Genomic DNA, 23,824 nt, shown 5'->3' on the forward strand with positions numbered 1-23,824 from the left:
GCCGGAAGGAGGCGGTGGCGGCAGCGGCGGCGGGAGGATTTGGCGGCAGCGGCGGCGGGAGGATTTGGCGGCAGCGGCGGGAGGATTTGGCGGCAGCGGCACCATGAGCGTGCGGCTGAGCGAGGGGGCCATCGCGGTGAGCGGCTCGGGGTGGGCTGGGATGCACCCGGGCCTGGTCAGGGGGGGAGGTGAAAGCCGGGCCTGGGCACCGTGTCCGGCCCGGTCCCGAGGGGAGAAGCAGGCCCGGAGCGGGGCCTGGTCCCGGGGGGGTTTCCTGGTCCAGCGGTGACGGCCACACCCGCGTCCCTGGCTCTTCCACGGCAGTTTCTCCTCAACTCCTTGGCTGCAGCCCTTCATAGGTTGGGCCCGATGGTCTCAGACCTCCGAGCTCATTGATTCCGTGGTTCGGTCCCCGTGGGTGGCGAGGCGTTCCGGTGACACATTCCTGAGCGTCTCTTTCATTTCTCCAGGCCATAATGCAAGGGGAGGAAGTCTCCAAGCCCGTGCTGCAAGTCATCGTGAGTACTGTCCCTTGCCTTGGTGGCTGCATGGGGGGTCCTGAGTGCAGCCAGGCTTTCCTCTGCGGAGATGCCGAGCAAAGCTGCTCTACTTTTAGTTCTCCTAATTTTGTTTTACAGTGCTTGGGCAATGCCGTTGATTAGTGTTCAGAAAAGCCGAGTAGATAAGTCACTTGTTGTTAATGTCACTTTCTGGTTTTGAGAAGTTTCTGAACAAATGTGAACTGACAGCCCGGGTGTTTTTTTTTCCCTGCAGAATACACGGGCTATTGCCACAGGAACTGGGCCCCCACGTTACCGAGTGCTGATGAGTGATGGGGTGAACACCCTCTCCTGTGAGTATGACAAGCTGCAGTGAGGTTTTTCTAAGTGTGGAGGTGCTAAGGGTGATGAAGTTCCTGGTCTGGTGATGGGATGCAAAATGCTGAAATAAATATTGAAGGAGAGTGTGGTTTTTCACTGGGACACAGACTCTGAAGTGTGCAAGTGCGTTTTGTCCTTTAGATGAAATCTTTGACTTTTGGAACTTTGTGAAATATAAGCAATCAACTTGCTGCAGGATATAATGGAAATACAGAAACCTATACATATGACATTGGTTTGAAAGTAGTTTAGCTTAACCTTCCTGTTAATTCTTTGATATACAATCATTCTAGCTATCACTGCTCTCTGAAGTGTGGGGAATGAATACAGCATACTTTATGGTCAGTTTTGGTGACTTCTTAGCAGTTGCACTGTTTTCTTTGTCAAGCTGCAGATCCAGTGCAATACTTGACTGGCTGGAAAAGGTGTGGCAGCCCCTTTTAAAGCTGTCATTGTGAATTGTTTCAATATTTTCCTTCTCCTGCAGCATTCATGTTGGCAACACAGCTGAACTCCCTGGTGGAAGAGGAACGCCTGTCAGCCCGGTGTATTTGCCAGGTTAACAGATTCATTGTCAACAGCCTGAAAGATGGAAGGTATTTGTGTTAATCTTTAAGTTCAGCCCTACAGAAAGGCAGCTGCACCAGTGGGGGCCCTGTGCTTTGTGACTAAGCAGAGGCCAAGTGCTTTTGGTTGGGATTATCTGACGATACTCAGGCTTTAGGGTGCGCGAGGGAAAGTCCACCGCAGAAATAAAATGCAGAATGTGACTCTAGTGAGATCAAATGCATCTGGTACAGTGATTTAGTAATATAAAATTTCCAGTTGCAGTACTCCAGCTGGAATACTCCAAATACTTGTACAAAGCTTCCTTAAAATTTTCTGCTGTTGAAAAGAAACAATAAAGGTATCTTGTTACGTAGGTGTTGTGGGATCTGGTCTTTTATTAAAATTTGAGGAAATAGGATAGGAGGAGCATTTGAGGGGATGGGATACTGCAAAGTGGGAAGGGATCCAGGTGAAACTATTACAGAAGAACTATGTATATGTCTAGCAGGAGATGAACTAAGGTTTGTATTCTTTTTATTCTGGAGAGAAGACAACAACTTTTGAGGCAGGGAATAAAAATCTGGTATGGTTTAGCTATTTTTAAAACACAGTGGTTTCCCAGGCTATTTTTGATGCCTGTTCAGGCCTGTCCTTGATGCAGTGATATCAAGTATCCTTGATATTGTTTCAAGCTTACTTGTCCCTCAAGAGAGGGCTTAGTTGACAGTGGAAAGCTTTTGTCTCCCAGATCCATCATCCAAAGAATCAGCCTCCTAATGCTTGGTTTTCTCACCTGCTGCAAAGGATATCCAGAGATGGGAGTTGCAGAGGGAGTGACAGTCTTTGCTTGTTGTCTGTTCTGTTGCAGGAGAGTGGTGATCCTGATGGATGTAAATGTCCTGCAAACTGCTGATCAGGTTGCTGGGCCTATTGGCAATCCCCAGCCGTACAATGAGGGTGAGTAGCTGTGAGTAAATACTCTTCTGTCACCTCAGAGCCTTTCAGCTTCTCTCTTTCACTTGAAAAAAGCAGTCAGACACGTTCAGGGTTTTTTTTTTTTTTATGCCTGGAATAGTGATGTCCAGATCTTGAAAATCCTTTTTGGTTGTGTCACACAAACTGGGGTTTGTACCTATTTTAATAAACTGCACCATGGCTGAAGCTTGAGTCTCTCCATGGTGTTTGGAGCATCCATACCTTATAACCTTGACAGGTTTTTATTGCAGTGAGTGGTCTCTACCTCAAGTTCCAGTAAGTAAGCGGAAGCGATTTTATGTCTCCTCATAATGAGTAATCAAATAGATTCTAATTTCTCCTGTCTGGAAAGAAACAGGAGGAGGAAGATGGAATAATGATCTGTAAAAGTCTAAGATGGCATGGAGGGGATGAATAAAGAATGATGAATCTCTCTCTCTCTCTTTTCTATGTTCATTTGATGCTCTTCAGCTCTCATGTTGTCAGGCAGTGGTTGTAAAACAAAGGCTGCACCACACCCCTAAACTGCACAGTTAAATTATGGAACTTGTGGAGGTAGGTGCCAAAAATTGGCACAGGTTCAAAAAGCAATTAGATGTGAAAGAGAAATCCATTAAAGGCTGTTAAACATAACAATACATCCTCTGCATGAATGTTAGGTGCAGGAAGCACTAAAACTTAGATTGTTCCAAGTACCTAGACAAGAGACTGGTATGAAAACAAGGAGAGCACAGAATTCCCTAAGCACCCATTCCTACCATGCCCAGCTGAAAAAGGATTGAGGCACTGGCTGGACCTTAATCTGACCTGCCATTAATCTCTTTGGGTCTGTTATGTTGCATAAATAGCTGTGTTCTTCACTTTTGTGTGCTGAGCTTGCAGTTCTCATGCAAATGGTTTTTTAAATTAAAACATTTTTCCCTCCAAGAATGTTCAAAAGCCTGTTCTGCTCTTCCAATTCTGATCTTTTAAAAAGGGGGAGAATAATAAGCACTTAAAGAAAATATTTTAACAGCTCTGTCAGTGATGTATACACAGATAATGGCTGGAATTTAATAGCAGACAGCTCTTCCTGAAGATTTTTTTTTTATCCTGAGAGAAGTGGACTAATATATTTTTATTACTAAGGGACCACACATTAGAGGCAAGAGTTTTCTGTAGAATAGTTTGGACAAACAGTGGTGGTAGGTGCATTGCTCTTCTGGTTAAAAATCTCTTCTGTTGCAAAGGCAAAGACATCTTTCTTCATTAACTTTTTCCAAGGGAATTAAGAGGGGCGTATGTTAAATGAGCCTAAAGAATCCTTTGTTCCTTTGATAGTTACTTAGCTAATTGCTGTTTAAAAAATGTGTTGACATCTCAGATTTTATGGTTTAATCCCACAGTTGCTGTAGAGACCAAGACTTTCAGAATAGCTACTGAGCAGACTGTTTTGTGCCTTTCTCCCATTTCCCTGCTTATGTGATACAAGAGCTTGTGAACTATAGTGTTTTTCAGTTATATTGTTGCTTAGAAACCACTGAGAACGTGGTATCTGACAGAATTGAGCTGAAAATATACCTTTAACTATAAATTCTGGTAAAATTTCCATTACTTTGATCAAAGTTGTGTTCTTCATTTGGACTTACAAAAATACTCTGCAGTGAAGGTTTCAAATCTAAACTCTTTTGGAGATGTTACAGGTCTGTGGTCATAATATGTGTGGGCTTGCACTAGGTAAAAGATGCCAAAAAAGATGTGATGTGTATTTCATTTGAACACTGATCTTATTCTGACGACTTCATACCCTTTTATTTGATACTAAATAAGGTCTCTGATACAGAAGATGGTAATAGTTTAGATTAGGTAAGCTTAACCCAGCCAGCTCTTCAAGCTGCAAGATTTGTCATGAAGGCCTTGATGAAATGGCAGAGGTGTGGATTTCAAGTTGCATATTCTCTTAAGTTCCTGTATATATTAAGAAATTGATATTTTTGAGGGACACTCAGCTAATGCAAAATGAGCATCTTAAACGTACTTCGTGGTTTCTGTTTAAAAAAAAAAGTTCTGGTATTTTAAAAATGTACCTTTTCGCCCTACTTTTGGTTTTCCTTGAAATACAGATCTCAGACTGCCAGACCTAGGATTAAGGAATATTCTTTCTCAGACTGTAATAGCACAGTGGGACCCAGGGGGGTGAGAAGCTGGCTTTTGGCCACTTTACATGGGAGCAGTAGGTGGTTAATCTGCCTAACAAGGAAGCTGGAGACACAATCTTCTTATTACAAATCATAAAAACTTTTCAGGCAGCCTCTCATAATAGTATTGGAAATTAAGACTGAGCAGTTTAGTTCTTGTTGAAGACTGGATGGTTGTGTTATTACTGTCGTTAATCTCATTCAAATTACTCTGATGCTGGACTTTCTTTTCACTATGACAATGACTTGCTACTTATCTTCAACCTCTGTCATTAATCTTTGCATGTTGAAATGTTTATGTACTTACACATTCACTTGAACTCCTTAGTCTTGCCCTTCCCACTGCTGTGATTTAGAGGTGTGTTGTTTCAAAGTGCATTTTTTCCCCCTTCTCTCCCTTCCCTGCTGCTCTGTTCTGGGGCAGGTCTTGTGTCATGGCATTGTGGCAAAACCTCTTGGTGACAAATTATTGGAAGCTGAGGGTTCCTGTTACACAGTTATTGCCTTTGAGTGGGCTGTGAGGCAGCTGCAGGCAAAGGTCTTGGGTTTGCCTAATCTACCACATACAGAAGAAATGTGAGCAGGTATTTCAACTGCTTTTTTCACCTCCTGCTAATAAAAACTAACAGCAGAAACCAGGCAGCCTCCTCGGTTTTCTGAGCACTTTAAGTGATCTGTAGGCCACCAGCCACCAAAAATCACAGTTTAGGAGTCCCTAGGCTCTCCAAGCGAGAAAATTGAAGAGATATTTCTGCTACTTCTGTATTTGAACACATGCACAGATGTGTGAATTTATTCTTACTCTGTTGAGAAACACTCGGCTGTGGGTAGGCAGCCATTAAAATGTGAATTTGTGTTTCATAACACACACGTGTTCCAATGGATGTGGTGGTCTTTGGTTTGGTTTTCAGTGGAGTTTTTTTTAAATCACAAATTCCTACAGAAAGAAACATATTTGGAACAAAAGTAATAAGGAAACCTCTTGCTGCTTCATACCCGCATTCTGCTCTTCCTGAATATTCCTCCCCTGACCAGACATATTTTTCTCTTGTTTTCCCACCTTCCCTTGCACAAAATGAATTTGGGTGTGGAGTGCTGACCCTCTGAGCACCTGAGGCCATGGAGCAAGGGGGAGACCTGGCTCCTCCATCTAGTGGAACCTGCAGTAAATACACATTTTGCTGTTTGACGTCACGCTGTTGCCAGGGAGACTGTCACCAGTTCACCGATGTGACTCTACTGCGGCAAGTTAGAGATTGGGGTTTGTGCAAGGACCTGGGTTTTGGATTAAAAATAACCAGAGGGTTACCTCTGGAGACTCTACCACATCAGGCAACACCACACTGGGCTCTCCTTGTGTTGCTTCTGCTTCTTGCCTGTAGTCTGATGCCATTCCTCTGTCCTGGGATTCTCTGCTTTTGTTCCTCGTGGTGCTCTACAGGCTTGGTCTGACCTTCTTTTCCATTTTCTCTGACCATCTTCCTCCTTACATCCCAAATCACGGGGAGTTTGCCTGCTCAGGCCTAGGTCTTCCTGCAAAGCAAGACCTTAAGGATTAGTTGTGTCCTAAAGGACAAAAATGTTGGATATTTTCTCATCTAGAGGCAAATTACGTTGTAAAGGAGTTCAAATTTTTGAATGGTAGATTAGTCTTTTAATGGACTTTTGCTTTGGATATGCCTGTCTGCTCTTTCCTTTGTAATTTATCATTAATTTAGAGCAAGTAAAAGTCCTGAAATCTAAAAAAATGGACACTTTGTTCTTACTGTGGCATCACTATGCTCCCTAAGCAATTTACTGCTGTGTGCCAAGAGGGGCCCTGGTGAATTCTGAAGTGATGACTCCATCACCCCCACATTAAACATCTTCATATTTCGGAAATAAAATCCAGCAGATGTTTTCTTTGTCTTGGGTTAACTTCAGATTTGACTTTACCCAGTGGATTTTTGGCCCTTTCTGAGTGATGAGACAGAATTCTCTACAGTTTTTTTTTTTTTATCATTGCTGTTAGGTAGGAGCAGAAACTACCTGTCAGAGCAATAGCAGCTGATAAACACTGAAAAGTTGTCAAGATTACTTCAGGGCTGTCCTTCTAAATCACCATCAGCCCTGAGTTCTTTCCAAGTAGAAAGCAGTTGCTTGAGGAAAGAGATCTGACTGGAATTCCTTCATGGTAATGTTCAACAGATAGCTAGCTGCTCCTGTGTTTTAAATACCTGGATTTTAGCATGTTCTCTGTGGGTTTAATTATTTAATTTTTTTTTTTTTTTTTTTTTTTTTTGCATGCAAGTCTTATTTCCTGAAAGGGTACTTTTAATTAATGTGCTCCCTACTCTATGGTCTCTTTCCATTTTAATTACCAGGACAAGGGCAACGTTCTGCAGCTCCAGCAGGAAACCCAGCAGCCAGCAAACCACAGCAACAAAATGGCAATTTGTCTGGAGCAGGTAAGAGTCATACTGGGCAGGAATTCTGATATGTGATCAGTGAGAAACTGCAGCTTCAGTTTAAATAAAATCCTTTCTCTAGTGGTATTCCACAAGAAACTCTCCATTGAGGAGTAGCCCATAGCTTGACTAGGTGAATTCTCTGAAGAGTAGTCTATACTTGGTTATAAAAGGGGAAAAATTGTCCCTTTTCTTCCCCGAGGGAAAAAAGCCCAAAAAACCCAACTTTATTCAGTTTACATTGCATTCTTGAAGCAGTGCTCTGTGGACACCCAAATTAGGCTGCAGTTTGGAGCTGGCCACCAACTGTGTGTGTTACCAGTGCTGAGATAGAGAGATAGAGGCCAAACATTTTAGGCAATACCCTGAAATTATTTGATAGTACATCTAGAAACATGGTTTTTTTGATCAAGATTTCAGTGAGATACTGAAGGATGCAGTCAATTTAAATGTCAGCCTGTAGACTTTTTTTTTTTTGAGCTAAAAAGTTGTCAATCCTAATTCTTGGTGCTGTTTTAACTTGTCTGTATTCTTTACCCCTGTGCTTAGGAAGAATTTTTAAATAGTAAAATTTTGACATTTGCTTAGAAACTTGCAGCAGAAAACAAGCTTCTCCTTCCTTGCTTAAAGCTGATCACAAGAGTTTTTTTGCATATACATTGACAAGATCAAGTTTAGAATTAGCAATATCACTTTATGTCAAAAACCTATTTGTGGGGTATTTTTCCTTAGTTCTTCCCCCAAGTGGTGTCTTGATCTAACACTTCCCATCCCTGGAAGTGTTCAGGGCTGGGTTGGATGGGGTTGTGGGTAAGGTTGTTTGTGGAAGGTGTCCCTGTCCCTGGCAGGGGGTTGGAATGAGTCCCTTCACACCCAAACCACCCTGTGATTCTGTTATTTTAAAGAATGTACTGCTAAACAGTTGTTTGCCACTTAACCTCTGTTCAAGTGGTTGACTGTGGACACATTTCCACTTAAGTGCAAGCACTCTAAAGGGTCTGAGAGTGTCTCTTCTGCAGCATTTTGCAGCCTAGAAGACACTTGTGACCAAGAGCAGGAATGATACAACAAGCTTCCAGCCCCTCTGTGGTGCCCACGTGGCACAGGGTGTTCCCTGGAACCTTTCCTGTGTGGCTCCCCATGGCATGGTGGGAAAGTTCTGCACCCTGACTTGGTTTTAAGCTATCTTTGTGTGTGAGGCTGAAATCCTCTCTGCTCTGGTGTGGTTTTTGGAAGGTCCTGCTGCTCCCAAGTACCACGCTCCCTCCAACCAGTTTGGAAAAGCGAGTGCTCCCAATGCCCTGAAGACACCTGGGGGGTCTCAGATCAAAGTGGTGCCAATTGCCAGCTTGAATCCATACCAGTCCAAGTGAGTTCTTGTGCTTTGCCAGGCCTTGTTCATCTCACAGACATGAAGGAACAATAGCTTTGTTTTGCTTTTCTATGTGTGAGTCTCTGTCAAATAATTCATTGAGTTCTTTGGACTTTATTGGTTAAGTTCAAACAAACCAACCCAACAACAACCACAAAACCACCCAGAGAAACAAGCAGAAAACCTTCCATAGAAAACACTGGTGGGCTTTGTTTTGGTTTGTTGGGGTTTTGTTTTGTTGTTGTTGTTTTGGGTTTATGTTTAGAGTTTTGTTTTCTGAGTTTCTTTTTCTGTGGCAAAGGGTGTTCTTTTCTTTCTTTTTTTTTTTATCTTTTTAAATTGCATCAACACTCTTAACAATCTGAGATTTGCCTTGCCATTGTCTTGGTGCAGCTGCCCTGCTGAGCTTGATAGTTTTTTAATATTTTAGTTGAAAATCGATTGACTTGTCTGGGTTTTTTTTTTTCCTAAAGCAACCTTCTTTTTGGTAACTTAATGACAAAACAGCTCAGTAAGCTATTCACTTCAGCTACTGAGCTGTTGAAAAGCATGAGGATGTAATTATTTAGTGAATGACATTTTTAAGTTATGCAAACTGATTTGATTACCCAAGTTAAATGCGAATCCTATAATTGAGCTCTTGAGTTCTGGCGTGGCTTTTCAGAGCAGGCAAACTGCTGTGTGAGAAATGTACCCTAGAAGAGTAAAAGATTTGAGGTCTGCTTCTGTGTAGAAGGATTGTTCACTATTATTATCATACTGGATGTTTTATGGCTGCTTTGTTGCCTTCTCTACAACTTTCTGTCTTTAATGGTCTAGGCCATTAAAACAGAAAGCAGTGGAAAGAGTTGCCGAGGTGCAGTGGGAAGATTCTGGCTTTTAAATAGTCACATTCCAGTTCCAAAGGTCTGTCAAGTCAATCTCTTGTTTAAAATGATGCAAAGAGATGCAGAGCAGTGATTTCTTGAATGATTTCAGGTGGACCATTTGTGCTCGTGTTACCCAAAAAGGTCAGATCCGCACGTGGAGCAACTCTCGTGGGGAAGGAAAGCTCTTTTCCATAGAGCTGGTTGATGAAAGTGTAAGTGTCATATGTTGAGACAAAGATAATGTATGCCAGATGCTGATGAACCTTTCATAAAGACAGAATAGAGGAAATAAAGTGCATTTTTCGGAAATGATTTTTTTTTATTACAACTGAAACTTGTATCCCCGCATTCATTAAGTTGCACATCAACGTGCCAGTTTTTATCCAGAATGAAGTCTTAAATGTGCAGCATTGCTGATTATTTTTCATCAAAGTCTATAGTGTGTGACTGGATTTTTGCAGCTTCAAAATAGAGTTGTTTATGCAAACTGACAACCTAATACTGAGGGTTGTGGTGGTTTCCTGTAGATTGAGAGTGACATCTCCTCCTGGCTGAGCTACACCTTACAAAACAGGGAGTGAGAGGAGCATTACCTCCAAGTTACAAGCTTTCAATTTTCACAAGGAAATTGGCGTACAAATTATTGTAACACTGAGGAATTTCCTCTGTGGTTTGTTTGGGGAATGGTATCTGGTTAATCTAACTGAACTTGCAGTTTGTCAAACCTCTTATCAAATTACAGCCTTCTGTCGTGAAAACAAACAAGATTCTGCTAGATTATATTGAGTGTAAAATGTGAGGTTAATAATGTAACATGTTGTCACCAGGCATTTGTTTTCTCTGCATAGTGTCTATATTCTTTTTTTTTTTTCTTTTTTTTTAACAGTGTTTATATCTAGTGAGGGTATAATTGTTATTAATTCTTACTTATAGACATATCTGAGTGGGAGCCATCACAGTATACTGTGTGCTAACTTGTGGAGCTGTGGGGTCTATTTGAATTTTATTTCATCACTGCCAGTTTTACTGGCATTTTCAGAGGTGTCTCTATGATGGATGCAGTTCTTATGCCTTTTATTCTGAAGCTGTAGATGTACTAATGAGACTTGAATATGAGGTTTGATTGTCAGGTGTAGAATATGTCATTTTAGCTCTAACTACAGATGTGAAGAGAATGTTGTTTGTTTCTCACATGCCTGGAGCTTCCCTGGCAGACCCCACTGTCTCTGCAGGACTGCTACCACTTAACATTGCAAAGATTTTATTTATTTATTTTTTTTATCTTTTTCCACGACCAATTTCACTTCTGACCAGCTCCCCTATTTTCCTGCAGGGTGAGATTAGAGCTACTGCATTCAATGATCAAGCAGACAAGTTCTTTCCTCTCATTGAATTGAACAAGGTATGGTAGCTTTGTGCTTTCTTAGACTGACAGGAGCTGGAAAAGAGGAACTTGAGCCTAGCAAGGATTTTTAAAGGTGAACACAATCTATTTTCCCTGACTACTGATAATATCCCCTGTTTCATTGCTTTCTCCTGTAGGTATATTATTTTACCAAAGGCAATTTGAAGACTGCTAACAAGCAATATACAGCTGTTAAGAATGACTATGAGATTACATTCACTAATGAGACTTCAGTTGTGCCCTGTGATGATGCCCAGCATCTTCCATCTGTTCAGTTTGATTTTGTATCCATCTCTGACTTGGAGAACACACCCAAAGACTCGATTGTTGGTCAGTCAAAGTAGGAAAATGGCAAATTCTAAAGCTTTGAAGTTTGATTTTTGTGTCCTGAATTCTGGGCAGATAGTGAGCATAGGATGCTTCGAGTGTTGTGATCTCTTAATTGAAGTCATCCAGTGATTGTTGCCATTAAAAATTCCTCAGGCAATTTTCCTGTTAAGATGATTTTGCCTGTTTTCTAACAATATATAACAATTATTCTTCAAACTTGTACTTCAACCTGAAGACAGTAGGTGACAGTTGTTTATTGTACTGCGATCGCTGTTTTCCCCAGAAAAAGGCTGAAAGAAAAAATGCCCTTGCTCAGCATGTGTGCATTTCATACCTTCTGTGGTCTTGCTTTCTTTCACTATCTAATTATCTCTGTAGTGATTTTGGCATAATTCATTGCATCCAAATCCAAGTTGCATGACTGTTTTGGCTTGCTTTATGAAGTATTGGAGGTTTGTTTTTCTGTAATTCGTTGGGCAGAGTACTCCGGAAAAATCAGAGGCTTGGGTGGGGGCGAGGGTTCTCAGGTTTCAGAGGCACAAGATGCCTGTGATTCAGAGACATTCAGCTGGGAATTCTAAAGGTAGATGGGTAATATTAAAAGTGGTGTATTTTTAGGGACTGCACAGGGGATTGCTTTAGCTCTTACCACCTGAGCATGCAGACTTGTTAAAGTTGCAACTTATAATTGCAGAGTTATGTGGAGGCACGAGCCAGTTGTTTCATTGTGTTACAGTCACTTTGAAGGCTCTTGCTTGTGCTTTAACAGCGTGTGTTACATGATCAGGACTGAAGTCCTTTGACAGTATGTGATGGGAAAAGATAGTACAATGCCTTGATCTCTCTAATGTGGTGAGGCTTGCATTCATGAATATCTTAATGACTGCGTCAACAAAATTAAAGCACTGAAGAGTTCTGTAGTGGAACATTCCTACCATAATACACTTAATTTCCATATCAGATTTCATTTCAATAAGGAGCAGGGATACAAGGTAAAAATCTGACAGTAGGTTAGAATTCTTCTCTTGTGATCTTGTGTTCTCCAATTGTGACCCTTGAGTAACTCTAAATTGTAACTGTTTCTCAGATGTAATTGGAATTTGCAAGAGCTACGAAGATGTCACTAAAATTACAGTGAAAGCTAACAATAGGGAGGTTTCAAAGAGGAACGTGCATCTGATGGATACATCAGGGAAACTGGTGACAGCTACACTGTGGGGAAATGAGGTATGTGCTCTCTTACCTGCTCTTAACAAAGCTGCCTTGGTGTAGGGCGAGGAAGTGCTGTTGTCACCTGAGATGGGCACAGCACTGACACAGTCCTGGGTGTTCAAGGATCAGGGGCCAAGAGAAGGTGAAAGACTGTCAGGTTGCATTCAGGTGTGATGTTCCTAACCTTTCCCTGACAAACTGCTGACATGATCTGACTAATGTGTTCTGAACAACTGCAGACATTATGTCTCAAGCCAAAATACTGAAAGTAATGGGCTCCTGGTTTAGGAAAGGGTGTGAGCTGCAGCTTGATGATGGAAAAGCCTGGTGGCTATGGCTGTCTCAAAATGAGATGAATTTTATTTGTAGGGTGGGATACATGTTATCCCTAATGAGCAGGTTGAGAGGATCTGTCACAGACTGGGAGTTTAAAGCATCAGAGCCTTGAAAGTGAAAGTTTGAACAGTTGCAGTAAAATGCTTCCTTATCTTTTTAACAGGCTACTTTGTTTTCCACTGTTGTTATAGATACTTAGGGATTTATGTGCCAGTCTATAAAATGGGAGTGATCCTGCCAGCTTGACAGTGATGCTTTATGACTAAATGATCAAGTGCACTGATACTGTAGGTACCTAAACACCATTAACCATCTGCTGATACAGATGAAGTAAACTGGAGTTCAGTATTGCAAAGCCTTAAGATTGAACTAGGTTATAATAGGAGAGACTATTGGTATACAATTCCTGGCTTAACACTTCCAACAGAGATCAGGGTCTGCATTTTGCAAAGTTAAATCTGTTTGCTTGCTTGTAGAATAGAAATATCAATAAGCATTGAGGGGGAGTGATGTATGGCTTGCAGCTGGCACAGTTAGGGTTAGAATCTGTAAGTCTTTTACAGCAGTCACTGCCATGACTGCTGGGATGTGTTTTCTGGTTTTGCATCTCATGGGTACAGTAAGTACTACTGCAATTCCAGCTCATTTGTTATCTTTAAGTACATGATCCTCCCCTTGCTTGCTGAGTGGTGTGGGGTCCATAAAATCTATACCTTTCAAACCCTCTCTCATGCCATGAGGTTCTTTGTTAGTGTCAGACTAATCAGGTGATGACAGTTGAACAGCATTAGAGCGGCTTTATGACATAAAAGTCAGAAGATGGGAAGTTGAGTAAAAATGTTTGGTCAGCATAGCTGCACTTCTGTGTAAGTGGTAGTAAGAGGGACATGATTGGTTCAGTGAAGCTGAGTGAGTTGTTTCATCTCCTGAGGAGTCTGATATGAACAATTAATTTTGTTTGCATTCCCATAACACATCTCCCTTCCTAAAATCTTGGTGTAAAGCAGCTGACAGAGGGGACCAGTCCTTTCTAACAAACCCATGGTGTGATTTAAGGATTCTTTGGTTCCCCAGGAAACGAGGTGTTAGGATTGCACAGAAAATTGTCACCTAGCTTTGCTTAAACTCATAATGACGCCATTCAAAACCTTACCTTTTAGCTATAGTGGGGCAGTTTGATTCAGGTTTGGTCTCTTGTCATGATCTGTGAATTATGACTACAAGTTCAGTGCCTTTCCTGTAACGTGCTGCTGCTGCTCTCTGGTTTTTCACACATGCAGGCTGAACAGTTTGATGGTTCCAGACAACCTGTGATTGCCATCAAAGGAGCCCGTGTCTCTGACTTTGGTGGCAGAAGCCTGTCTGTCCTGTCCTCCAGCACAGTTGTCATCAACCCTGATAGCCCAGAGGCTTTCAAGCTCCGAGGATGGTAGGAGTGTGTTTAGGTTGCTTTGTTTCAACCTCCTGCAGAGTATTTGTTTTATTTTGTTTCTCTGTACTTGAGCAGTGGGTGTAGCACTGAGGGAAGGTGGCAGAGGCTGTGGCTTCCAGGGCTGCAGAAGCTTCTCTGGCTTGCAAGCCCTAGAGCCTGGAAGGCTGTCCTTCTTAAGTTGTTCAATTCAAAAAACTTTTAATTCCATGACAGACCTTGAAAAATTGAAATCGGGGTAGTGCATGCTGACCCAAAGCCTTGGAAGGCAGCATGAAATCAGGCTTGACCAGCTCTACTTTCTGAGGCTTGATCTGAGAGAATGGTAGTTTTTTCCACAGGCTTTTCCATTGTGTGGAATCTGATACACACTCAGTTAAGTGTGGAGGGACTGTTTGACATCTCTCAGTGTCTAGTTCTTGCCAGATATTTTTCAGATAGCAAAATAACTCTTTTATTATCAGGAAAACAAAGTGATTTCATTGTTGCTTCTCCTGTAAGTAGTTGTTAAATTGTCTGTTGTAAGTATGAATGTGGTGAGATGTGGTGTGTGTGTGTGTGAAGAGGGTTAAATGCCAACAGCATCAGACTTGTGAATCCTGAGTCTTCAGATTCCAGTTACATCACCCAAATGTGGATTAAATAAATGGCATCCTCCATTTGTCATTGAGCTCTCCCATACTTCAGAGGCTTGTTGCAGATAAAATTGATTGTGGGTCTGAGCTATTACTGTCACGCTTTAATTAAGCTCAGTCTTTGAGCCTCGTTGGTGTGTTTGTGAAATCACAAAGCCCATCACAACAGGAATGCAGTGCAACCTTTTGCTGAAGAGCTGTGCTTTCTGATCTTAACAGAGGAAGCATAATCTTTTCAATACTATTTGCTTTTTCTTTCGAAGCTGCTGCGAAGATAATGGTACCATGTAATTTAATTTTAATTATGGAAATATCTTGATGCCCTTAAATCTTGTTATCTGCCTGCCTCTAAGAAGTGTGCAGTGCATGGTTTGACCACTAGCTGGCAAACAAATTGCAGTTATATAGAACAAAGCTGTCCTCCTTTTGTGGGTTTATAAAATACTGTGCTAATTAAGTCAGACTATTAACTTATTCTGAAATGCTATTTTTGTTTGCAATATACACATATTACTGTAATTGTTTCCTTTGCAATCATTGATAAAAAATCCCTCATGTATCGAGCACATGAAAATAAACGTAAGCTTTTGATAAGTCTGTATGGTCTGCTCTCCAAAAATAGAAGTGCATCTCTGTGGCTGCAGGTTTGACTCCGAGGGGCAGCTTCTGGAATGTGCCTCCATCTCTGATGTGAGGGGTGGGCCAGCAGCTGGAGCAAATACCAACTGGAAAACTTTGTTTGAAGCCAAATCTGAGAACTTGGGACAAGGAGATAAGGTAAGGCATGGCCACTCAGTACAAGCTTTGTGTACTGGGGAGAAAATAAAAAGCAAGGCTTTGTGCAGGTATTCTTCTTATTGAAGAAGTCCAAGTGTTGAGCAGTAGGTGTTTACTGTCTTGGAACTTATGCTATTAATTAATATTATTTTTCAAATAAATCCAAGCTTGTTGGTGATGTTGCAACATAATACTTTGTTTTCAAGAGAATTCCAAGCCTCATGTAAATGAAGGGAGGATGTTTTTACCCCAAAGATGTTCACAGAAGCAGCACAGAATGTTCTGGGAGAAAGAGGTGCATTAGGAGGAAGTGGTTTTCAAGGGTGCACAATTGTTCAATAGAAAAGCTGGTAATAAACCCCAGGTCCTTGGCTTTTCATTCCAGAAACCTCTCTAGGCTTATGCTGGTTTTTTGTTTGGTTTTGGGTTTGTTTTGTTTTTTTTTTTTAATTGTTGTTTTTTTGTTTAGTTTTGTGGGGGGTTTTTTTGGGTTTTTTGTCTCAGACTTAAGTGCTAAGATGTTTGGGATATACAAGAGCTTCTATCCATGGAAAATATTTTCAAAATCATAGAATGGTTTGGGTTGGAAGGGACCTTAAAGATCACCTCTTTCCAAACCCCTTATCGTGCGCAATGATGCCGCCCCTTAGATAAGGTTGCTCAGGGTCCCACCAAACCTGGCTCTGAACACTTCCACTTTACCTGTAATTCAGCTATTTTCTGTGACAATTTTTGCCCGTGCTTCTTAAGAAACCCCTGTTTTTCTGCTGAAATACTTGACCGTGGTCTTAAACCATTATGATGATTATTTTAGTGTGGTGAGTGGGTATTTTGTTCTGTAGGCTATAGTTTAATCAAATGCTTATCTGTAACACTACACAATAGGCTTTCTGTTTTTTGTATTGGTTCCTGAAAGAAGCGTAGGAAAGTGCAGAATCTTAATCCTGTGAAAAAGTGCAGATTTGACAGACACAATGCAGAATCAAATATGCTTTATCTAAAGAAGACCTAGCAATTGGAGTTTCCTGCAATGGAAACACAAAATAATCTTGCTGTAGGGGCTTTATTAACATAATGGAAGCCTAAAAATTATTGCAACAGAGGGGTTGATTTACAGTTTCCCAGTAATCCATATCTGTTAAGCTTTCTAATCCTAAATATCCAAGTATGGATGCCTTGCTTTTGTGGTTAATTCAGAATGGGGAAAACATTGAGTATTTTGAGGCTAATGTTGCACACTCACTCTCCCAGGCAGATTATTTTAGCTGTGTGGGCACAATTGTACATCTGCGCAAAGAGAACTGCATGTACCAGGCATGTCCCTCTCAGGATTGCAACAAGAAAGTGATAGACCAGCAAAACGGACTTTACCGCTGCGAGAAGTGTGACCGCGAATTCCCCAACTTCAAGTACCGCCTGATGCTGCTGGTGAGTACCCGGATCAGACTTCAGGGCGTTTCCTGCCACGTTCCCAGCACAATCCAAGCAGGAAATCTTTTGAGGGAAGGCAGTCGGTGCTGTTTGTCTGTCTGTGCTGCCTGTGAGTTACAGGGTGTTTAGCTGCTCTGTGTGCTGTACCTGAGTGAGGGATGTTTCATTGAGCTGATTAGCAGTTTGTTTTCCTAGTGCTCCAATTAAAAGCTTTTCTCTTTGCCAAAAAGTTGCTGCTAGCTCAGTTGGTTCTGGTTTCCAAGTGTACTATGCAGTGCAGAATACAGATGGCCTCCGCCTCTTCAGTAGTGAAGATAAACTGAAGTAAAATGGCATTTCTGGAGAGCAGTAATTGCACTTTTACAGCTGCTACCTATATTTAGTACAGTTTTTTTTTTGGTAAGTATTGTTCTGCCTCGTGCTTTAATGGAGTCTGCTTCAGAAAGTTGTCTGGGAATTATTATTGTGATGCCCACTTAGACCATAGGCATTGAACTTTCTCCTGTTTTACATTATAAATTAGAGTTCTATCTGCTTCTTAGAAATATTCTGCCAGGTGGGCATGCAGAGAGAAGGGAACTATCCCTGCGGCCTCCTTAAAGCACAAACTGCTTCTGAATAATTTTTATCAGATAACTTCTAGGAATACATGAACTGCTTTACATAGCAGAGTTGTTCTTGTAGAATGTAAAGAGGATGCTGAGGCCTTCACACTCAAGGCCTTCAGAGCACTGTTTCCCATTTCCTCATTCCTAATTGTCAACGCAGCCAGGAAATGCATGTGAGACTGGAAATTGATCTTTTAATTGATCTTTTAACTTTTAACTATCTTTGAGTGTTTCGATAGTTTCCTCGTAATGTAACATAACGTTACATGAATTTATGCTCAAGTACTCAGGTATGTGCAAAGTAAATTCAGTTTGCAGAGTTGCTGCTGTCCCCCTTGGTGGTTATTGTTCTGGGATACCTGTTCCTGCTCATGGCTCATCAGTGGCAGCAGGACACAGCTGAGCATCCATCAGTGTTGTCCTGCTATGATCTTGTTGGCCTTTCCCTGCCGTTCAATCTACTGCCAGTGTTAACTTGTGTTAAGTTATGGACATTCTGTGGAGCTTAAAAAAGGTAGGAAGTCACTGCTTTCCACCCACTGTGGTTGAAAGGACATACAGGTCAGGCTCTGAGAGTTACTGGAAATTTAAAACACTCTATAGCTCTGAGACTTTTTTTTTTTTTGCTTTCGCATTGCCTTCTGTCTTTCTGCAGGAAAAGGCAACTGGATGAAATAACCTTTTGGGATTTGTTGCTGTATTCTAGGTGACCATTGCAGACTGTCTGGAGTATCAGTGGGTGACTTGTTTTCAAGACACAGCAGAATTAATTCTTGGGCAAACTGCAGCTTTCCTGGGAGAACTGAAGGAAAAGGTCAGTCAATTAGCTTGTTGTATTTTTGCTGTTTGCCTTGAAGTTGAACTATGTTTCATTCATCTTGTATTGGGCTGCCCTCAGATTTATTGTTGGGTTTTTTTTTTTTTTTTGCTTGTGGTTTTTGTTTTGTTTGTTTTTTTGTTTGTTTGTTTTTTTAATCCTTCTGATAAGGAAATATTCTTGTAATGTTTTGAAGGCAGCTCTGGCAAAGATGTAAGGTTTGTGTGGAGCATCACTGCTGATCCACCAGAGAGCATGGTCTGATATTTGTGTGTGAAGGTACAGCAAATGTGGCAAATGCATTTGGGGCGTGTTCATGTACTTGCTCTGGGAATTAACAATATTTAAAATACATAAACGAATGCCATATGAAAGAAAGGGATGTTCTCTTTAATTTGTCAAGGATTTGATTTGCCCTTGCTCTGGGTGATAGGCCAGCTCAGCTCAGCCCAAGATTGTCCTCCAGATGTTGGCCTTCAGTATCTTTTATAAGTTTGCAAATCATTGCTTCTTCCTAGCCTGAAGTTCTTGGCAGGGACTTGTTTACTCTCCTCAGGATTATTTTCCACAGGCCATCTGCCTGAAGAACAGAGATTTGCCTGCTTTCCCCCATAGTTTGCTCCCACAATCAGTCTGTCTACCCCTGAGCTCTTTTTGGCTGCTGAAAGCTGGAGATCAGCCTGTCCTCATCACCTGGACCTGGAGAGGCAGCTGATCACTCCAGGGTTGTGCCACAGCCTTTGGGGGACTGACAGCTTTAACAGTGTTGGCTCCAGTAGAAAAGACAGCCTGTTTTATCATTGTACCTAGACTGAAAGAATCTGCACCAAAAAAACTAGTTTAGCAACGAATGCTGACAACATTACCCTAATGTGTTCCAAAAATTTGTTTACAAAATCAAAAAGTTCTAGAACACTTTGTATGTATCTTTGTTAAGTAGGCAGGAAGCTTTTTGAACTAATGTGTGTGAGCCCACTTTTGAAGGCTCTTTTTTCCCCCACCAAATATCATCAGAATTTTATGGGTCTCATGAAAACCACAATTTGTAAAACAGGTCATTGGCAGAGGTGCTGGAGTGATTTTTCTGTGTAGATTAGAACAATTTTTAAGGTTGTAAGTTATTAGACACTAACAGGCAGTATTATCTTCCCTTTTGTCACTCTGTGCTTTTCTGCTGCTTTTGTTTTTCTTCCAACCAAAATAATCTTTTCCTGATATATATTTTTTTTCACTTATGTACTGTATAAAAGCTGTGTGGCTTTCTTTTGTTTTTAAATGATGATGTGGAATGCATGATAAGTTCTTGAATTGCATATGAGCCTTGCTGTGCTCCCAGGCTAAGGCTGGTTGATTCCAGGGCTCCACAGATATCCCAGCTGTTGGTTAACCCATTGCTTGGCTGTGGGAGGGAAGTGAAGCAGGAGGGATTGTTGAGGCTGTTGCCTTGAGACACTGTTTTTTTTTCCTGTAATATGGAATGATTTTTGGAAATTTTCTGCACTCTGGCTGTCAGAGGTGAAGGGTACAAAGGTTGTGGTTCTGGGATGCTGAGTTTTTGTGGTATTACAAAGGCTGGACACTTCTGTTCTGTAGGAAGATGTCTAGCTGAGGGGATTCTAATTAGATGTGCTTGCACTTTTGCATTTCCGTTTTCAGACATTCTTAACCTGTCAATATTTTCTTACTTCAGCCATGCTTAATCTCTGCTAGAGTTTAAGCAAAATTTCTTAGTCGCTTTTAATGCTGAAGAGAGCTGGGTGGGGAAGGAGAGACAGCAGATCCTATGTACCAGTACAAACATGTAATGTCTTTTGAAGAGCTGCCTAATGGAAATGGCTGAGGATAGAAAATGGAACATAATATGGAGTGAGCCCTTGAGCGGGAATGCTTTGTGTTCCAGGAGAAATTGGTTTTGATTTGACACTTTTATGAGCCTTTAAAAATGGTACTCGATGCATTTGCAGTAAGCTTTTCTTAGTGGTTTTTCTCTGATAGAGCTGATGCAGTGTCTTGTGAAGTTGGTGGGAGTCTTTTCAGTGCTCACAGTATGGATGGAGTTCATGTACAGCCTGTGACCACGCTAAGCAGAGATACATGTGCAAGGTTTTTCATCTGCCTCTTGCCTCTGCTTGTTAGATACCAAAGGAGGTAATGTGGGGTAGCAGTGACTGCTTTGCTGAGGGCATTTTCAGCTCACTAATGGTTAGCACAGTTTGTGACAGAGCTGCAGAGAGGAGCTAAATGCTTTATTAGGCAAGTTTTCTTATCCTCTAATCCATAAGATGGCCAAAGGAAGGGGTTTTAATATTCAGAAGGGATGTGCCTAAATTCTGTAATCTGTGAACCTAGCTGCTCCTGTTCACCTCCATTTGTTGTGCTTTTCTAAACCCTAGGAGAATCACTGTGTAGTGTAAAATAGTGCTGCACACAGTGAAAAACAGCAGATGTAACACTTGGAATGTGAGTGGAACTGGGGTGGATTCAATTCCAGATCAGATGCTCTGTCTGCTGCTGGAGTGACTGATCAAGTCAAGTGCATCTGGTAGATAAATGCATTAATAATTACTTGTCAGTATCATCAGGGAGATGCGGGATTTTTTTTGAATGTCAGCAAAGGTTTTGACGACTCACATTTTCACAAAAATAAACTTTTTTTTTTTTTTACAGTCTCCATGACTTGCCTGCTCCTTTTCTACTGTTTTGACAAATTGTCTATTATAAATGATGATGATGATGTTTAGTGTTCATATGGTAATTAGAAGCGGCTTATGTTATAAATATGACACAGTCTTCTCATGGTTATTAAAGCACGTTCAAAACATGGATCTGCTTTTTTTATAGAACATTCTCTTAAATAGGCCTGTGTCAAGATGGGAAGGATACATGCAGCTTTGATGGATAAGCAGAAAACCAGAATGCCTAATAAGGCAATTAATAAGGAAATAGTTAACTCTGTCAGTGTTTGTGATCACAGCACAACACCAGAATTAGCCAGTTTGGCAGCTCCTGAAGATTTGTAGTATTTTTGTTATACCTGGTTACAGATTCAGTGCAATTGTGTGTTCCTTTGTTTAAGCAGCTAAAAAGTTGTCACCTTTTTATTTTAAAAACCTTTGAGTTATGGGTTTGGCATCTAAAATGTGATGATGGAAGACTCGCCTCTGCCTGTGTGGGCCAGGTAGTTCCAGTGTTTTGCCAACCTCCCCAAAAGCTGAGCTGTTCTCAAAGTTCATGGCACTACTGGGAGCCTGGAGTGTCTGCAGCTGATCCCTGTCTTTGTCCTTCCCTCAGAACGAGCAGGCTTTTGAAGAAGTGTTCCAAAATGCAAACTTCAACACCTATGAGTTCAGGATCCGGGTGAAACTGGAGACTTACAACGTAAGTGTTGCCCAAAAGGCAAATAATGTAACTTGTGGCTTTTGTAGTTCGGCTTGTCTCCATAGGAGGTGACTTCCTCCTCTTATGTTTGTGGGGAGAGATTTCCCTTGCTCACAGAGAACAGAAGACTCCAAAGATCACACAAATACTGTCAATCTTGAGCACTGAAGGAGGGATCCTTGCTGCTCCCTCTCAGGCTCATAAAGAGTGGCTGGTTTCACATGAAAACAACATACCAGCTCTGGGAGTCGTGTTGGCACTCCCAGCTAACCCAGATACCATGAGCAGTAAGTTACTGGGGCAGAAGGATGTTGGAACCAAATGCCTGGAGTGCTGCGTGTTCTTTTACATACTAAAATTTCTCTTTTGCAGGATGAATCTCGTATTAAGGCCACAGCAATGGACGTCAAACCCGTGAACTACAGAGAATACAGCAAGAGATTGATTGCCAACATCAGGAGAAATGCTCAGCTGGGGTGAGGAGGCCACTGCTGGCTGCTTGAGCCTAGAATTTCCAGGAAAAACTCAGTAGATAACGTTACATGGACATTTTCCCCACCTCGTGTGTGACAATTCAGCATTAGTTACACCCAGCGTAGTGGGCTGAGTGATTTGATGCATTTCTCTGGAGATGTGCCCTGGGAGGTAAGAGTGCACTCTGATGGCCACGACTTTGTAGCCTGTTGTGGTCTGTTAAACTCTGACAGAGCTGAAGAGGAATCTCTAGACAGATTGCCAAGGTCTTTAGACAAACCACTCAGAATATCTGAAGTAACTTTGCTCTCTCCCTATATGTAAAGCTGAATTATATAACCATTTTGTCTTCTTCACAAGGAGGTAGTGACAGCTTTGACACTTTGACTTGTTCAGCAGAGGGCAGGAGGAGCAGTGTCAGAGAGCTTTCAGATCTGGACAAAAGAGAACAGGTCTATTAGTACAAGTTAGTTCCCTTCCCTAGAATTCAAAGGCTTTCACTTTCCACAGGTGCCATGCAGTTGTTAATGCTTGGAATGGCAATATGGTGGAATTATTAATCAAAGACATATCTCTTATATCTGAAGAATATCCTTCCTTCAGGGTTTAATAGACTGAGTCAGATGGGTCTGATATTAATCAAAATTGTCTCTTCTGAGGAAGGCAGATAAGCATTGACTCTCCATCCCCCAGGGAAATCCAGGCAACTACAAAGCATTGCTTTAGTTTTCTCTTCAATTAATACTATGGATTTCTGACTGGTTTTTTTTTTTTTGGCTTACAGTACCTGCCTATACATGTTTTGTATGTTTGTATGTTGAGTTTCTTTGGATTTATTTGTAATGATGTTAATCAGAAAGAGGTCTTTAAGTGGGGGGTGCTTTGTTTCAATAAACACTGTTTAATTCCTGTGTAGTGTATTTTGCTTTCTTTGAACACCAAAGACTTCTCATTACTGGAAAGCAATTAATTAGCTTTCATAATAAGCATTCACTTGGGGGAGATGTTACCTTATTACAAACTCTAAGGTTAGTCTGAAGAATGGAGACTTCCTTGCCTGATGTTAACAGCATGGAAATGCAGTGATATTTTCACCATTTCTGTGCCTGAGAATGCTGATGAGCTGGCACTTCTGGGATTTTTATTGACGTTTACACAGCAGTCTAAAACTAACCAGGCTTTGAGATTTGTTCAGACATAGAGCTAGTACAGAAAACAGTAATTATGCTACTGGGCTTTTCAGTCAGCAGAGCATGCTAGCTCTGTGTGCTCCTAATCACATTAATTATGTGTTCCCTGGCTGCAGCTCACAGCTTGGCATTTGCTGCACAGCTCCAAGCATCCAGGCAATGCTGCAGTGGGGCTCTGGTGGCAGAAGTGAGATTTATTTATTTATTTTGCTCCGCAGAGCGCAGTTTCTTCGTGTATTCACTTGGTGCCCTTTATTCCCTGTGATTTCCTGTTTGTCATCTCAAGTCTTGGTGTTTAAGTACTGTAAATGTCATTTCCATTGATGGACATGAAGCACATTATTCTGGGCCCATTAATTGCAAACACAACCTCTTCTTTTTTGGATTCTGAGGATCATGACTGGGTTCTTCTGCTGATGTCTTGCATTTTTTTATTGAAGTATTTGTTTCCTCTGACCTTGCTTATAAAGCATTGACTAGAAAATTACAGTCTTCAGCACAGTTCTGGATTGACAAATGGTAGGTTAGTGGT

General features: G+C 41.4%; 1 protein-coding gene across 3 annotated transcripts; it reads left to right on the forward strand.

The window, feature by feature from the left end:
* The first annotated feature begins 6 nt into the window (after nt 1-6).
* RPA1 (replication protein A1) lies at nt 7-23,017 on the forward strand. 3 transcript variants are annotated; one of them, XR_011005443.1, is made up of 17 exons: nt 7-136; nt 471-518; nt 775-853; nt 1,369-1,477; nt 2,299-2,387; nt 6,946-7,029; nt 8,266-8,398; nt 9,380-9,482; nt 10,604-10,672; nt 10,813-11,005; nt 12,093-12,232; nt 13,834-13,982; nt 15,262-15,394; nt 16,646-16,934; nt 18,140-18,247; nt 21,542-21,628; nt 22,001-23,017. XR_011005443.1 is itself a non-coding variant. In XM_068210409.1 (17 exons), the coding sequence occupies exons 1-17, from the start codon at nt 104-106 to the stop codon at nt 22,106-22,108; spliced, it is 1,842 nt and encodes a 613-aa protein (XP_068066510.1). In that variant the 5' UTR covers nt 7-103; the 3' UTR covers nt 22,109-23,017. The 3 variants fall into 3 exon arrangements, 2 of the variants coding, with proteins under 2 accessions (XP_068066510.1, XP_068066511.1); XM_068210409.1 differs by having other exon boundaries at nt 16,646-16,822; XM_068210410.1 differs by lacking the exons at nt 7-136; nt 471-518; nt 775-853; nt 1,369-1,477; nt 2,299-2,387 and adding an exon at nt 5,678-5,843 and having other exon boundaries at nt 16,646-16,822.
* Nucleotides 23,018-23,824: the final 807 nt, after the last annotated feature.

Source organism: Anomalospiza imberbis, chromosome 20 (assembly GCF_031753505.1).
Source record: "Anomalospiza imberbis isolate Cuckoo-Finch-1a 21T00152 chromosome 20, ASM3175350v1, whole genome shotgun sequence".
In the NCBI taxonomy this organism is placed as follows: domain Eukaryota; kingdom Metazoa; phylum Chordata; class Aves; order Passeriformes; family Viduidae; genus Anomalospiza; species Anomalospiza imberbis.